Consider the following 16,241-nt stretch of genomic DNA (forward strand, 5'->3'; position numbering starts at 1 on the left):
TCTGAGGATGGATACATTGCCACTATTCTGATTTTTAATGTATAAAAAAATACTGTTCTCTTAATATAGCAAGAACATGAACCACATGTGGATGGCACAAAAACTGCTCTTCATCAGTCTATCCAAGTGAACTTAAAATCACCCATCTATAAAACTCCCCAGGAGGAGAGAAATGATCACAATTCCCTTTGAACATTCTGGGAAATGTAATAATCACAGAACTGATGTAAAAATAATGCCTGGTTGAAAATTCATGTTACTCTCTCCCCACCAGGACCAAAGGCACTTTTGTTTTTGCCTTTCTGACCTATTATCATTATTTGTTAATTAACTTCCCCAACTGCTTTTATGGATTTCTGAGTAGATTTTCTCAAAGGTCAGCAATCTTAGGGCAAATATCAGAGTGGAAACGCTTTGGTGGCAATAAAAGCTTTCTGAAAAGCAGCAACTTTTTCCATTTCTTTACTTCACAATGGCTACAAACTCATGTCTTTCATTGCCTTATGCTCAGCATAATCACTGGCTTGCTCTCAGCTGAATCACTAAAGGTTTCAGGAAGAGAAGAAATCCTCCAGAAGGAAGTACAAATATCCTGACATGACCCTCTCACACTCAGCTGGCCAAAGCACCATAAAACTTAAATCCAAGCCAGTTATTATATAGTACAGCAAAAACACATGCAGTCAGCACGCATGCTAAAAGCTATTAGTCCATAGACTCTGTTTATCTGATGTCTCTGAAAAGCATCAATATCAATTCAGCTATTATCCAAGAAAACTGTAAAAAGTGCAGTGGAATGCACAAGATGGAAAGTCACAAATCTCTCTCTCTTCCTTTGACCTTATATACCACTTCTGTGCAGTGTTGTAGTGGAAAAATTACCAAAAACCAGAGAGCTTGACCAAGGAAAACTTGAAGATCCCAGCGGGGATATAGACACTTCACAGTTAAATCTCAGATGTGCATATTAACAACAACAACAAAATCAACGTGCAAAGTATAATCAAGTTGTACACAGAATGTCTTTCCTAATATTTTTGATAACAGATCTATGATAATTTTCACTGGATTATAGTAGAATAGTCATTTTCTTATCTGAGCCACCTTCTACTTGAGTAAGAGGGAATCATTATGCTACTCCATCTTCTTATGTCCTGACTACATAGAAAAAAAAATCCTTCCTCCCCCCACCCTCCGTTGAAAATATTTACTTCCTTACTTTAATAGGGACCTGAAAACTCTTACCTTTTTAGTGTAAACACTTCAGAAGAACTTTGTATTCAAAGTGCAGCTAACAAAAGTTGCAGCAAAATGTAAATCAAAAGGATTTAAAAGAAACCCTGAACTCTGGTTGAATTGCATGGGGAGACACTACCGCAGCCTATAACAGAAAGCATTTTTACAGAAGTAAATATTCTAGTTAAGTTTAAACTGATGTTTGCAAATTTAAATAACGATACTTGCAGTTTTCTGAGAGCAGAACTGGAAAGTAAGGGATGAAATTTGCTGTTGGTAAAACAAATTTTGAAAAGTTAAAAATATTCTTGACATTGAGTTTAGACTGAAAAAAAGGACCATCATCCAAACAGATCTGATTATCTATTGCTTTTAATTCTTTGCAAGGAATAAAGTGGTATCATCAATAATATTGTTCAAGATGTTGTTTTAAGCATTTTCTCACATCAGTAACTAGAAATCATGACTGCAGTGGGAATATATTTGCTAAGACATTGCTACAGGCAATAATGGAAAAGAAAGTCATTATTTGTTGCAGTGTTGGAATTCTACCAAGAAAGGGCCCCAGATGCCAGCATTTCTCATATCATGAGGTCAAATGGAAGTGCCTCTTCATCCCCAAATGCACAGCAGAAATTCCAACATGGAATAGTCTGCTCTGCTGTGTGAGAACACAGCACAGCAGACGCTGTCTGTTTAAACGGATCAGTATTAACCTACTTAGTAGCAAAATCTGAGCTATTCTTAAGCATACATTGGCCCGGACAATCACAGTATCAGCTCTCTACAAGACTTTTAGAGGTCTTCCAGTTTGCACCTTTTTCCTGTTCATTAGGGAAAGGGAGATAATCCTCAGCCAGTCTCTTTTTTTACTCCCCTCTTCAGTTTTATGCTCCTGAACCTATGAATTGTTAACTGTGATAAAAACTCTTTGCTTGCACTGCACAGTTGAAAAATATGGCTCAGTGACAACATACATTTTACATTTTTAACTGAGAAATCCAAGCATTTAGGAATGTGGGAATGCAAGTGACCACAGTGGTCATTAAATCCTATCTTCCATGAACATAAGTAACCATAAAATAGCTGCCTAATCTAGAAATAGCCACAAAAACCACTTCCACATACCACAAGTCACAAAAGATACTGCACTCTAAGAAAAAAACTTAAGAATAGCAATACAGAGTTTGTTCATCATTCTACACTCCACTTTGACAGTTGCACAGAAAATGACACAAGAACAACCGGTATTGCACTAGGCAACTCAAACTGCTGCTACCTAAGCAGCTTTACTCATCTCATGGCCTAAAGAAAGCACAACAAAGACTTTTACAAGCTCCCCATTTTATATATTAGTGTCTCATCTTCAGTGTACCTACAAAGTGAACATAATCTACAGGCAACAGACAAAAGCTAGTTTTTATGTGAATGAATCAATGTACCAGTAATTCAAGGAGTGGCATACAGCGTCCAACAGGGCTAATCAAAAAACCTGATGAAGTCAAAATTCCAACTTTGCACCAGTATATCTCAGCTGAAATGACAGCACAAAATAATTCTAGCATATGTTAGAAACTTACTCCCTGAAATTCTCATGTGTGATGTCTTTGATGTGGAATATACTCAAGATATGTGCCCCTACCATTGTCATTTCACAGTGCAGTTTGGGAAATAAAGTCATTGAAAAAAAATGCGTTAACAGTTTATAAGGGATTTAATATTATTCTTTTCTGTGTTGTATTTTGTACACATATTTTGTTTTTAACTTCAAAATTTAATACATTTTCCAAAAGCTAGAATAACACCATAAATTATCAATATTGAATAACAGCATATAATATATAATATGCATATAATAATATGCATCATCAACCGTACCTACTAAGTCTGAAAGAGAAATAGAAACAGATACTCTAGCAACAACAAGAGCATATACACCTCCTTCACTGTACCGTTGGTGGAGGGATTTTATCTGCAAGCCAGTTAAAAGCATTACAGAATTAATCTCAGGTCTTTTTACTGCAAATGTTCCTTTTCAATGGTCAATGAACAATTCAGGGAAATTTGGAACTAGCCATGAAGAGAACATGAGAGGAAGGTTTGTTTCCCCCCCAAAATTAAAGTCAGACTGTGGAGAAAGGAAAAACATCCTGTTTTTTAGATGCAGTTTAAGATAGAGCTTTCGACATGAATTACTGGCGCTAATATTTTACATTTCCCACCCACAGCACATGAAGTACACTCGTGATTTTAAGATATCTGTCCAGCCCAGTTCCGTTCAGAAAAAGTATTCTAGAATTAACAACTGTTCGATAAAGATTCGGTTGTTCTTTCTTTTAAAGATCTGTGTCAACTTCGCAGAAGTACCATGGAAGTTTAACAGTGAGGAAATGTTATTTTCTTGAGTAGACATCTCTTGTTCAGGACAAATGGAAGTCTGAGAAGCTAAGGTCAGCTACTCCATTTCTGGTTATATTTAACCATGACTGAATTTTCCAAAGTCAACAGGAGCTGCAAGTATTCAATACTTTTTTTTAAAAAGGACCTTTTAAAAAAGGCAAAAAGAACCACGTACCACCAACCTATATTTCACAATGCTCCTAGAACTTTTGCAAGTTTTTGCTTCCATATCAAAGATCTGCCATCAGCTTTACACAAATAACATCTGACCTACAGTTTCAGCAGTAGTGAAAGAGCAGCAACCGATCGCTTTCAGTCAGCTGAAGTTTGAGAAACAATCCCTGCTACTCCAGTCCTGACACGAGTTCTGTACTGCTTTGCAAACTGGTCTATCTTTTGAGATGCACTAAACATACGTACTAAGAATTAGACTGAAACAACAGCAACAAACTGTCCGCTTCTGTTCGGAGCATAGGGTACAGAACTGCTGAGTTGATTCCTATCTGTCGCTGACAACTACAGCATATTTGTCAGGGTAAACAAGCTCCATACTAAAGAGACCCTTTGCTCTGATTATTCTTACCAGAAGGCTATTTCCACTTCTCATTTTTCCAGTACTAGAAATCTTACACACTGCAGCATACAGTTATTCCTGGCCAGTTCTTCTGTCAAAATAAAAGTATTTAAGCTAGAGAATGAATTAGTTTTGAAAGTGTCCTGGAAGTAAAAGTGAAAACATTCAATATCAAAATACTACTGTCTCAGGCTCTAAACATTTTCAGTGACAATTCAATAAATGCCCCCCTTGAAAAAAAAGACTCCTCTAAATTTTTAAACCTATCTAGGCTAGAAGGACAGGTCTTCAAAATTAGGAAGGGTTACATTTGCAGTTGTCAGTGCAACATTAATTTGGTTCTTTCTGAACACTTAATAATCTTTGTATCATAATAAAAATAGCACATAATAATGCGAGTAAAGACTTGCATAAAACATATGCAGACGACTTGCAACGGCTTAAGCAATCATAAATCTGTTCTTTACCAAGATCAGACTGCTTGACTGGGCAACTAAATGACTGTCTATCAGTAGATTTTTAATAACTGATTTTTGAGACTTTTAAGAGAAAAAAGGCATAAAAACTTACCATCAGAATGGCTTGACTAGTAGTCTGGTAATTTAGAAAACAATGGTTTAGTTCAAATATAACCTGAAACACCTGTTAAAATTAAAAAATTATTAAAACCTTTCAACACGATCATTTTTTTCTGCCTTTCTCTTACTGTTTCTTCTCACTAAACTCCTGTTCAAAAACCCTGGAGGGTTTATTTCAATCATCTTCAGTTGATTTTCTATGTCTTTTTAGCAAGTTTTCCTTTGCCTATCAAGCCAATTGCCACCACAACACATCTGCCTGTTTCATAAAGCACTACATACTAATTTTGTTAAAAGAAAAAAAGTTGCATTCACAGACGGGTACAAAAGAAAAAAAAGGCAGTCTTTCACATCCCATAGGTATATCAATGACTCCACATGTAACATTTCTGTAGCAGCCCCATCAGAAATTATAGTGACTACACAGTGACGGGATTGGCAAGGTCTCTTGAGCTCTCAATATCAGGCTCAAGGCTTCTCTACCTTGGGTACAAGCTTAATCACAGTAGCTGGTACCTTACTGTTGCCCTAAACTGAGGATGAGTTGTTGGAATCAAGTGCAAACATTTGAAACATCCACTGCTGCTCTCTTCAGGGAAGAGGTCTTATGCTCAGCAGTTTCTCCTTTTTTTTTTTTTTTTTTTTTTTTACAGAACCATAGCTTTTTTTGTCTTTCCTCACTGCCCTGGAGGTGGGAAGAGCTCCCTCACTGAAGAGCCGCTCCTCTTCTCCCTCCTGCCACCTGCCACCACTGCACTGGCAGTTTCCAGGTACCACCTCACAGCAAAGGTGGCCACCACGCCAGAGCACTCAGCCATCCTGCCAGGCACTGATGCTCCCCCAGGAACATATTTAAAGAAAGTCTATTTAAGCATCATCTATTTAAACTTCTCTTATCTGTACCCTACAGTGGTACAGCAATTTCCATTCAGGAGAGGCATAACCTACACAGGATAAAGCAGTCAACTTCACCTAAGGGAACTGAAGTGGTCTTAGGGCAACTATTTAGGTAAGATGAATAAATGTAATTAATACTCTCACAGCTAAATGAATATATTTATGCCAGTATCAAACAACTGAATAAGTCACTAAACATTGTAGATCAAAGAGGATGCAATTCTCTTTAGCAAAACCTGCTGCAGCTTACAGAGTGCAGAAACCTTTGAAGGAAAAGTTCATGATCATTTGTTTGATAGCCCACTGTCAGACATCCTAAATGTAGTAGTTGTTACCAAGCTCTTCCAACCGTAAATGCTTCTTGAGGTCTGAAGATATAGACCAAGCCTGCATCCTAAATCATTCCTTCAGCTACCAAACGGAACTACAAGCTAAAAGTCAAGTTAGAGTCTTTTAAAAAGTTTATTAAGTTACTACATTCTTTGAGACTTCTTTCTTTCCTCCTTCCTTCCTTTTTTCTTTTTTTTCTCTCTCTCTCTCATACACTTTGTGTTTCATTTCCTGGGTTTTAAGTCCTTCAAGTTAAAAGTCCTGCATAAAAGTTTGTCCTAAGTGGCTAAAACTTCTAAGGATTTGTATTGAAGCTGTATGGGAAATTATCCGCCTGTCTTTGAAAGTTGATTTACTTGACTGCCATCAAATCCAAAACCTTTTTGAAACATGGAGCCCTACTCAGGGCTTTTTTCTGAAACATGAAGACCACGGTTGTAGTATATTAGGCAGGAACAGTCCCAGCTTTAAATCACTTTCCTGTCCTGTTCAGATCAGAGATCTGAAAATCATCTCCTGCATCCCAAGAGATATCCCACACGAGTGAGACGACAGTTGTGGTTCAGTTGTCTCAGCCAAAATATATTTAGTTATTGGTAAGTACTATTCCACACTATAAAAGAGACTAATAGAAAAGGGAGCATCTTTAGCCTCTTGCTAACTGTCTAAGGCTTCATATCTTTTGTCCCATATGACTCCTTTGCTACTCTAAGCTTGGCTTTGATTAGATATTCCATTTTGGACCAGAGGGGGGGAAAAAAAACCTGTCTAGTCTGATATGTACATTCCTAAAAGGAAGGACTGGTTTCAACTAATTAAGATTCTTCAGTGAAAAGCTATTTTGTCAGAGGATTCCTTATCAGCTCTGAGTTGAATTCTAAGTAATTATTAGAGCAGCATGACAGCAATTACATTATCTGTGAACATTGCATTTCTAAAATTGAGAACAATAAATCAGAGATCAATACAGAAAAAATTGACAGGAGCTGGCAGTGCTCGAAAGCTGCTGCTTAATGTTGGATTTCCCAGACAACATTGACTTGGAAGCAAGTGCGGCTCTGCTATCAGCTCCCCTCTGTTTCTTGTACAGCCCTCAAGTGGGACAAGAGGAAGCATTATTTTCAGACAACAGAACAAACAAAAATGATTACAGAGACCTTTTCATCACACTCCACTTTAGGCTAAGACACCTTAGGAGAGAATTTTTGCCACAAAAGTTATACTGCATTTCTGATACAGTCAAGTTGATAAGTTTAGAGAAAATACATGCTACAGTTTGGCGTTATAATGGAGACATTTCTTGCCTTTATATTCTACATCATGGAAGCGGTAAACTTCAAATCAGTCTCACCGCACTATATGAGTCAAGTAGAAAAAATTTGGCTGGAATAAACATTATGTTATTAAGTCACACAAGCAACTTGACAGCCTATGTTTACTCTTTCCACTACTGAAAAAGCTCAGGCTTAGCCCACGTCAGAGCTTGAATTAAGAACTATAATAATAATCAAAAGATCCAAGTGCTTAGGCATTTGCTTAAATCTAAATTAGCAGAGTTGTAAGTTTGTAGAATATGGTTTTCCTACACAAAAATTGAATACAACAGTCTCTTAACACAGGTTGTGGCTGTAATAAGAGAATCACAGAAGCTTCAAAATCAACTAGTGTAATGTCATCTCTCTCTTCCATTCCCACCATAAGCAAACCAAACTAAAACTGAAAAATCATAAGCTCCAACAGCAAACAGCATTATTATTTAATGACATCACAAAAATTTGCAGGTGCATATTTAACGAGAACTGAGGTGGGAGAGAATGGCTGTCTGTAGAGCTGTAACCTCCCCCACATTAGCACAGCTTGACGAAGAAACTTTTTTCTTTTTTTTAAATAGTCATCAGTCTGAACCACTCCAGATCCACCTGGCTTTCCATTTTAAGAACTTCATTCCATAGTAAGTATTTTAACTGCGTATTAAAAAATGGGGATTGACAGAAACAACTGGTATATCAGAGAGCAAGAAAAAAAAATTTACATAAGGCAAAACTTCAGACTTCAAAGTATGGAGCTAAGTGGATTTCTGAAGCCATTCCTTCTTTTTTTTGTTTTATTAATTTATCTTGAAAGGATTCCAGTTGTTGTTTATAAACAAGGATTCTTAATTGCAGGCTTTCAAATTGCAGTTTCACATTTTGCATGTGTGCATTTTTCACATTTCCTGTGTAGAAGAAATAGACCAGACAGTGCACAGAAGTGGCTTAGGATAAAACAGCATAAAATTTTTGAGAACATGTTTTTCCTACAACACTAGACATTTTGTTTATGAAACAAACTTATTTTCTTTAAAAACAGAAATATGAAAACTTCAGAGAAAAGAAAAGCTTTGGCCAACTAAAAAGTATCACATGCACATAGTTTTACCTCCCACCTTGCCTTTATAGAACCAAACATAATTTCCAGATGGATGATGCAGCTTCCAGACAGAAATTAAAGAAGCTCAAACTATTAATAAGTTAACTGAGAAGGTAGCTATTACATACTTTCACAGGAAAAGGCAAACCAAGGTCAGCAGCTTAGAAGTAAATTCAGTAAATCTTCAAAGGGGAAGACTGATTTTACTTTCAGGGCTACTTAACCTTTAAGAAAATAGTAGCGAATGATCAAAATTACTTCTGACATTTACATGGCTTTAAAAATAACATGCTAGTTACATCACAAAGTAAGCTGAAGTGCAATGGCCTGCCTTACACAGATGGTCAGAAGGATTCCTCTTGCAAGATCATTTATTACCAGCATTTTACTCAAGTAGTCTACACTGGGGAATACAGGAAGGAGGAAGATGGGGAACTCCCAGGACAAGTAAAGGGCTTTACAACTTTACTAAGAGATTTATGTTGTATTTTGCTATATACCTAATAAGATTCCTTAGTCTATTGCTTGTGGTGACCTTAAGTTTTGCACCAAACTTTATCCTATAAAGGCCTACAAAAACCTGATATAATCACAACAGGATTTAAATGTCAAGGGTGACACAACTAAAGAAACTCGGATCTGCTCCAAAGTATGAGTTTGCAAGAGAAGCTCTATGACCTAAATCAATGAAATTATTTGCATCTTTGGAGCTAACTGCAGACCAGACTTCAAGATCAAGCGAACTTTGTATTTTTTAAAGCTTCCCACAAAACTTAATAAATATTAAAAAGTGTTACAACGTGTAACCATTTATTTTGAAAAAGGAAAAAGTGGAAGATAAACCATGTTATTAATTCACAGAATTACATCAGAATCAATCAGAAGCAAAAATTAGAATATTGTTTGAAATTACTAAATACTTTAGTATTTAGCACTCTTTTAGTTCTCTTAAACCTAAATACTTTAGGTTTAAGAGAACAATTTCCATTTTATGGACAGATTTTAGTTTATTATTTAGTATGTCTATTTCCAAAGAAAGGACAAGAAAAATATTTTCCCATGGCTATAGCACTTACTGATTTAAACTGCAGATAATATGCATCTTTGTAAGTGCTATTGCAAACAGAAGTTAGGGTCTTTGTTAAGCAAATATCTTTGCCAATACAGACTTCACAAACCATTCAAAATTCCCTTAAATGTAAAAGATACTAACATCCCTGGAATTTTGCCAGGTAAAGCATCTACACTACTGAGCATAGCCTACTTTCAAAACCAAGCCCTTAAGCTGTTTCCTGAGACAGGATGCATTTGTCTACATAATGATTGTGTATCTACTCTACTACAAAAGTGCTTAAAATAAAAAAAATCTCACCCTCCCATATTTTGGGCAACTAGATATATTTCTTTCAGAGACTTAATGCTATGACAAACAGTAGCTAAAAAAGGAAAAGTCATGATTCATAAATTATAAAGTTGGTACCGAGTTTTAACTCTAACTCTAAATATTTCAAAGAATCATTATGAACAAATTTTCTTACCTAATGCTTGCTGTTATACCTTAAAAGAAATATCAAACAACAAAATGGTAGTATTTTTTCTTACTGAAACACTACAAGACACAAAGACTTGCAGAATTGCCACTGTAACCTTCCTACAATGTGCAGCAAAAATTCTTCACCATTTCTTTTTCAACATGGAGTAACTTGGCTCAAGTTGGTCCAAAAGAGTAAAACATCCCACAGTCTGGGAATAGTTTGATTCTAAATAAGTTATATTAAAGTGTTTTATGCCTCTTTCAGTTTGCTGGGAATTAAATTAAGAATTAAATTAAGACAATTTTAACCATAAGTAGCTTTAGCTTACAATGGCAACAAATTGCCAAAACTTATAAGCACAGAAATATTAATATAGTAGTTTAACTTAAAAAGAGAAATTAATAATTATTTAGACTGTATGAGACTGTTTAATGGAAGTATTCATTTGTTAAATAATAGTTATTGAAGGTCTGATTCTTCCAAGTGTTGAATACATTCTTTATATTTAACTTAGAGTATACCAGGAATCCAGGTGCTTGAGAACTTGCCAAATGTTTAGGCATCTTAGGCAGACTTTTATAAGAACAAACAACATTTTTAAATTAACCAGTCCTAACAGTTAAAAGAAGCCCAGTTAAGGATTCTGGCATGGATGGCATTCAACACTACTCAAGACAAAACTAAGGCTCAAACAACATAGTTGTTCTGTACTCTAAGATAACTGTTATAGGGCTTGTCTTCACTGACAGGAGAATTGACATCCACATAGACTAAAGAGTGCATGAAGAGAACATGAATTAGAGCTTCACTAACATTATGTGAAAGACAGGATGGAAGAGGGCTTTTAATTCAAAACGACTTCCCCATTAATGGGTTTAGACTAAAGTTTCAGTTGCTACAACTTAGCAATAGATAATATTATCAGATTCACAGAGCTGGCATACATCAGCATTATGGGAGTACCTTTAAAAATACTTTTCTCAAGTAATTCTGCCTAGACTGAAAGTTAAAAAAAAAAAAAAACTTAAGTTTTTACTCTTCCATTATTATGTCCCTGTTGGTATTTCACAAGCCTTTGGTAGGTTTTCTTAAATTTGATTTTCATTTTTGGCAAGTTTCTCACATCACCTCTCATTTAAATAAATAAATAAAGCTTATTTACACACATAACCTACACCATCAACCTGGGGTTTAAATTAAACAATCCCCTTTCAGGGAATCTTGTCAGAATCTGAAAGTAGCTTGTGTTTCCTCAACCTAAGATATCATGTTCACTGAAAACAAAACTCATCCTAGTTCTGGGAGTACTTTTGTTATATTAAACAACTGAAGAAGCAACACTGACTTTTACAGTTATCAGTATCTTAGGCTGAAGTTGTGTTTATAAAATTGCAATTTATATATACAAGCTATAAATTGGAAATAAATATTTTTAAATGGGTACACTGGTAATGAAATAACAGATTATGAAATTATCACAACTATTAATAGTCAAAAGATTCCTAACAAAAACCAGGCATCTGTTTCTGTAAACCATAATTATATTGATAAGGTTCTGCAGAACTGAGCATGAAATAATCCCAATGCCAATTCATTAGAAAACAGTCAATTGAAAAATATAGCATACCTCTTGTTAGCCCTCAGAACAATGTTCCAAGAAATCATCATTTAAGAGACACCTCAAATGAAATTACTGAGCTCCACAATTTGTCCTGCATCTGCTATTACATTAGGGAGGAAATAACTTAAAAGGTCTAGTTCCTGAAAGATTGCTTCAAATATCACCAAAAGCATGCAAGTGTACAAGTATACTCATGCACCAAAGAAAGCCCCTGAGAGAAGACATTCATCCCATTCCTCTGCCCTTCTTCCCAAGATGCGAAGAGTGAGTACCTAAGAAGATCAAGCTTAGTTTGGAAAGGTCTTGCCTGAGGAAGTTTTTAAGATTTATTTTGTAATACTGCTTTCAAGCACTTAAAAACAGAAATAAAGACAGTCTGGCATGTTTTTCCCTCTTAATTTATTATATTTTCATACATATTTCAAAACATTAAGCTGCCAATCTGCATGAATATGCAAAAAGAACAGCTTTTGGGAGTGAAATCAGTTTCTTGTATTGCTGAAAGACCAGGGTGTAACTTGCAAAAACAATCAGCTCCAATCCACAGCGTATCCATAATTTGTCATAGAACAGATATCTGTTAAGAGCGCTGAGCAGAGCTGAGAAATGCTCTAAGAAACGCTATCACAAACTTAAATTACATGTCATGGCACATCTGCACATAGTCTTTAGGAAGGGAAGGCCTTTGTTGTCTTTTCAACGTGAACTGGGAAAAGAAAGGGTGGAATGAAGTCACCATTATCAATCTTCTTCAGAGCTAGATTCATCTTCCTGGTCAGAGAGCTCAGCAACAGGAAAGCGCAGGATGGCTGCCACCCCTGTCAGCTGCCCAAGCTGCTCCCCAGACACATGAAGGCTGGAGAAGATGCGCACTGTGCCCATGTTCTCCCGTACACTATCTACCAATTTAACATATCGAGTGCGTGTAGCCACATCCTGGTGCCGGAAGAGCTCATCACTGATCAGCAAGGTGTCAATGGCCATGGCTTCATTGGCCTTCTCCACATGTTTTAGACCATAAAAAGCCCGGTCTGGCTCATGCTGCAGCATTTTATAGAAGTCATCTAAGGCTTTGACCTCACCAGCTGCCTTAGTGTCAGAGAGACGGCTAGTTACAGCTGGGTCACAAAGGGCTTCCTTCAATGCGTATTTATGTCCCGAGGAAGAGTGGACCTACAGTAAACACAGTTAAAGATATATATTTTTAAAAAAGGACCATTTTATTGATTAACCAAGCACAAACATAGTTTCCACTCTACATAATATTTATCTCACTAATTATGGTTATAGCTTTTATTTGAAATGTAAATGATTCTTTTCCTAGAACAGCTCCTCTCCTGCAACCCCAAGCTTAACCCAAATCTCTCAAACTTTATATTTTAGGAAGTTTAGGAAAGATGCTTCTCTTATTCAAAGACTGTCCTATATAAGCAAGGTATTGTACAAAGCCCCAAGGTACAACCATGTGGTTCTACTGAGAAACTAGGTCTTCTTTAGCCTTTAAAGTATTTAAAAAGAGGAAGACCTCTTAAGGTTGCAGAGATATAGTGCAAAAGCATCAAGCCTTGCATTAGAGGTCTGCAAACACACTAGCTATGCAGTTGTGTACATTAAAGCCTTTCACACTTTTTGTTGTCATTTTGCTACAAATGCAAAAACAGGCTATGTGCAATTTAAGACTCCTAAACTTTGTGCCCATTAAGTACTGGAAACCCCCCCCCCCCCCCATAGTTCTGAAGGCCTAGATTACAGCTCTGCTGTAATTCAGAAGTGAGATAGCCCTATGAAACTTCTCTTTTTTGTGCTGACTTTGCCTTTTTTAGTGAATGGGAAACAAGACACTCAAAGAAAGAGATAGCTAAGCAACAGGAAAAAAGTTGTGGTTTGCATAATCTTTACCTATTCACTACAAAACAGCAACATTAACTAACCTACACTACACCCAGGTACTTCAATATTTTTCTTTTTAAAAAAAGCTTTAGAAAGCTGTTATTAAACTTACATGCCACACAGCATAGCAGATTAACAGTACAGTTAAACCATTTTCCAACTTGTACTTTAGTCTTAATGAGGCAATAAATACAGACTTTAAGCTGGTTTCAAATATTTAGTATTTTCCCTGTTCCCCTTTAAGCTGTCCTAGAAAAAAAAATCTGTCTTGCATAATTAGCCTATAATTTGAGAGGCACCAGAATAATTTCCTCATGATGACAGAAATTTATGTTCTCTAGAGAGTGAATTACTTCCCACCATCCTCTTAACTCTATTCCATTACCACAAGCAGCTCCCAAACCTCTGTGATCACCCACTATGGAGGCAGTTTAGCCCCTTACCTGCAGGAACTTGGACCGGTTCTCCAGCAGGAGCTTGTTGTCGGTTTTGACTGCCTGCTGAAACATGTAGTCACAAAACTGCTCCCGCACGAAGCCTGGGCTGGCCACCAGCACACACTTCACCACCTCGAAGTTGATGTGCCGCTGGATAGCCTGCACCACCTGCTCATAAAATCTCTCCAGGGCCCGGTCGTGCTGAGAGCAGTTCCCTTTCCGCTTGCGAGGGATGTTCACCTCCACTTTGGCACGCGTGAGGGTCATGCTGGGGGTGACGAGGCAGATGTGAGCGAGCCCCTCCTGCATGACCACGGCCGCCACATCGGCACTCCAGGCCGGGTCGCAGGCCTGCTCGATGCGCTCCAGCACCACACTGTCCCACTGCTTCTTGGCCAGGGTGAACTGCCGGTTGGGCTCCAGCTCAATGGTGTGGTAGGCACCCATCTTGACGTACTCGTTCTCCTGGATGTTGGTGCCCTTGACCCGCAGCTGGCAGGCCTGCGAGTCGAAGTCGATGGCCTCCACGCAGAGGGTGAGGGTGGTGCGGATGCGGTTGCTGCCCACGCTGCCCGTGGCCGACTCGGTCTGCACCTTGCGGATAGTGGAGGCCCGCAGGCTGTCGCCCACCTGCAGCAGGTTGTACGTGTGCCACATGTCCTCGGGCTCCTCGGGGATCAGCGTCACCTGCCCCGCGTTATCCTTCTCCAGGTCCTTCCGCACCAGCTTCATCCCGGCGGCTCCCGGCGCCGCCGCGCCCTCGGCTTCCCCTCGGCCGCGCCGGCAGGCCCCGGCCCCGGCCCTGGCCCTGCGCGCTCCCGGGCGGCCACCCGGCCCCGGCGGCCACCCTGCCCCGGCCCCGCGGCGGCGAGGCCTGCGCTCAACCCCGGCCGCAACGTGTCGGCCCCGCTCGGCACGGGCTCCCGGCTCCTCGCCCCGCTCCTTGCGCATGCGCCCCCAGCCCCCAGGCGCTCCCCTCCCCCCGCGCATGCGCGCAGCGCCTCCGAAAAGGCGCCGGCGAGACCCACGGCTCCCCCGCTTCTTGGCCGCTGTGCCCGGCACGCATGCGCATTACAGCCCCCGGCGCAGCCGCGTCAAGAGCTGGCGCATGGGCACGGGCTCCTAACCGTCAGTGAAAGCGGCGAGGGCCTGTGGTAACCCTGCCTGCCGGGAGGCGGGGGAGGGGGGCAGCCCTGCGCCTGTCCCTGCCCCCTGCCCCGCGGGAGGCGGGCAGGACGGTCGGAAGAGGAGGGGGAGTCGCGGCCAGCCGTGGGCAGGCAGGCGGCAGGGATCTCCGAAGGGAAAGCTTGTCGGGGTAACGCACCTCCATGCTGCGGGGCGGCAGCGGGTCAGGGCCTTCGCTGGCCCTTTCCCCTTTAGCTCTTGAGGTTTTTGTGCTGTCTTGTGTTGTGTCGGCACATAGCACATCAACCCATTTCGAAAAGAGATTATTCAGGCTTCCAAAAGCCTTTAACACAGTGCCTCACAGGTTAAAATAAGAGAGCTGCGTAGCTGTGCAACTATGTAGGTGTGGAAAGGAACTCTTACAGATCGAGGAAGAGGCAAGAAAGAAGTAGGGCTAAATAGCCAATTTTCTTTGGGGCAATAAGTGAATGCCATGGTACTTCAGGGTCATGGACCACAGCCAGTATTAGGTAACATCTGTTGATGTGGAAAAGAGGCCACTAGTTTGATAACATTTACAGAGTGGAATGAAAACCAGTCCCTGACTGGATCAGAACCCAAACTGTTATTCTGGCATTGCACTTAAACCATAACTGAACTTCAGCCTAAAGTTTATGGTTAGACTTGCAACATCCTAGCTTCAGTTACACTTGAACCTATACTGAAACAATTGAAAACTTGACCAGCTTCCTGAATCTACAAGTTATTTCAATAAGAATGAGACAGTTTTGAGAGAAGCTTTAGGGACAGCTAAGCACATTCCAAATGAAGATTGAGGTTAATAAAAGTAAGTAATATTCATTGGAAAAACCTGTAAGTTATCATTAAAATGTAGATTAGTTCATTGATATTTGCACAGAAAAGGGACCCGAACAATAACAATATGCAGCTCAATGGGCAGCCTACCAGAAAAAAAAACAACAACCCAAGATTGTCTAGGGAGTGGGATTAAAAAAACCCAACAACGTTATAGTGCCATTATATAGATCAACACTGCTGTTTCTTCTGAAACATGGTATGTGGTACTGGACACCCCTTTTCAGAAAAAGTGTTGCAGATTTAAAAATAGGAAAAGAAAAGGAAAAGAACAGAGAATGGAAAAAATTGTATGAAGAAAGATTGAAAATATTTAATTCAGAAAGCAGACAA

General features: G+C 39.2%; 2 protein-coding genes across 2 annotated transcripts in view; both read right to left on the bottom strand.

The window, feature by feature from the left end:
• Positions 1 to 16,241, bottom strand: part of ITGA1 (integrin subunit alpha 1) — a 77,163-nt gene that overhangs the window by 56,512 nt on the left and 4,410 nt on the right. The window lies entirely within an intron of this gene.
• Positions 11,963 to 14,706, bottom strand: PELO (pelota mRNA surveillance and ribosome rescue factor). Its single transcript, XM_067315140.1, has 2 exons — positions 13,914 to 14,706; positions 11,963 to 12,753 (listed from the first exon to the last, which is right to left on the bottom strand). Exons 1-2 carry the CDS (start codon positions 14,637 to 14,639, stop codon positions 12,322 to 12,324), a joined length of 1,158 nt encoding a protein of 385 aa, XP_067171241.1. The 5' UTR covers positions 14,640 to 14,706; the 3' UTR covers positions 11,963 to 12,321.

This window comes from Apteryx mantelli, chromosome Z (genome assembly GCF_036417845.1).
Source record: "Apteryx mantelli isolate bAptMan1 chromosome Z, bAptMan1.hap1, whole genome shotgun sequence".
NCBI lineage: Eukaryota > Metazoa > Chordata > Aves > Apterygiformes > Apterygidae > Apteryx > Apteryx mantelli.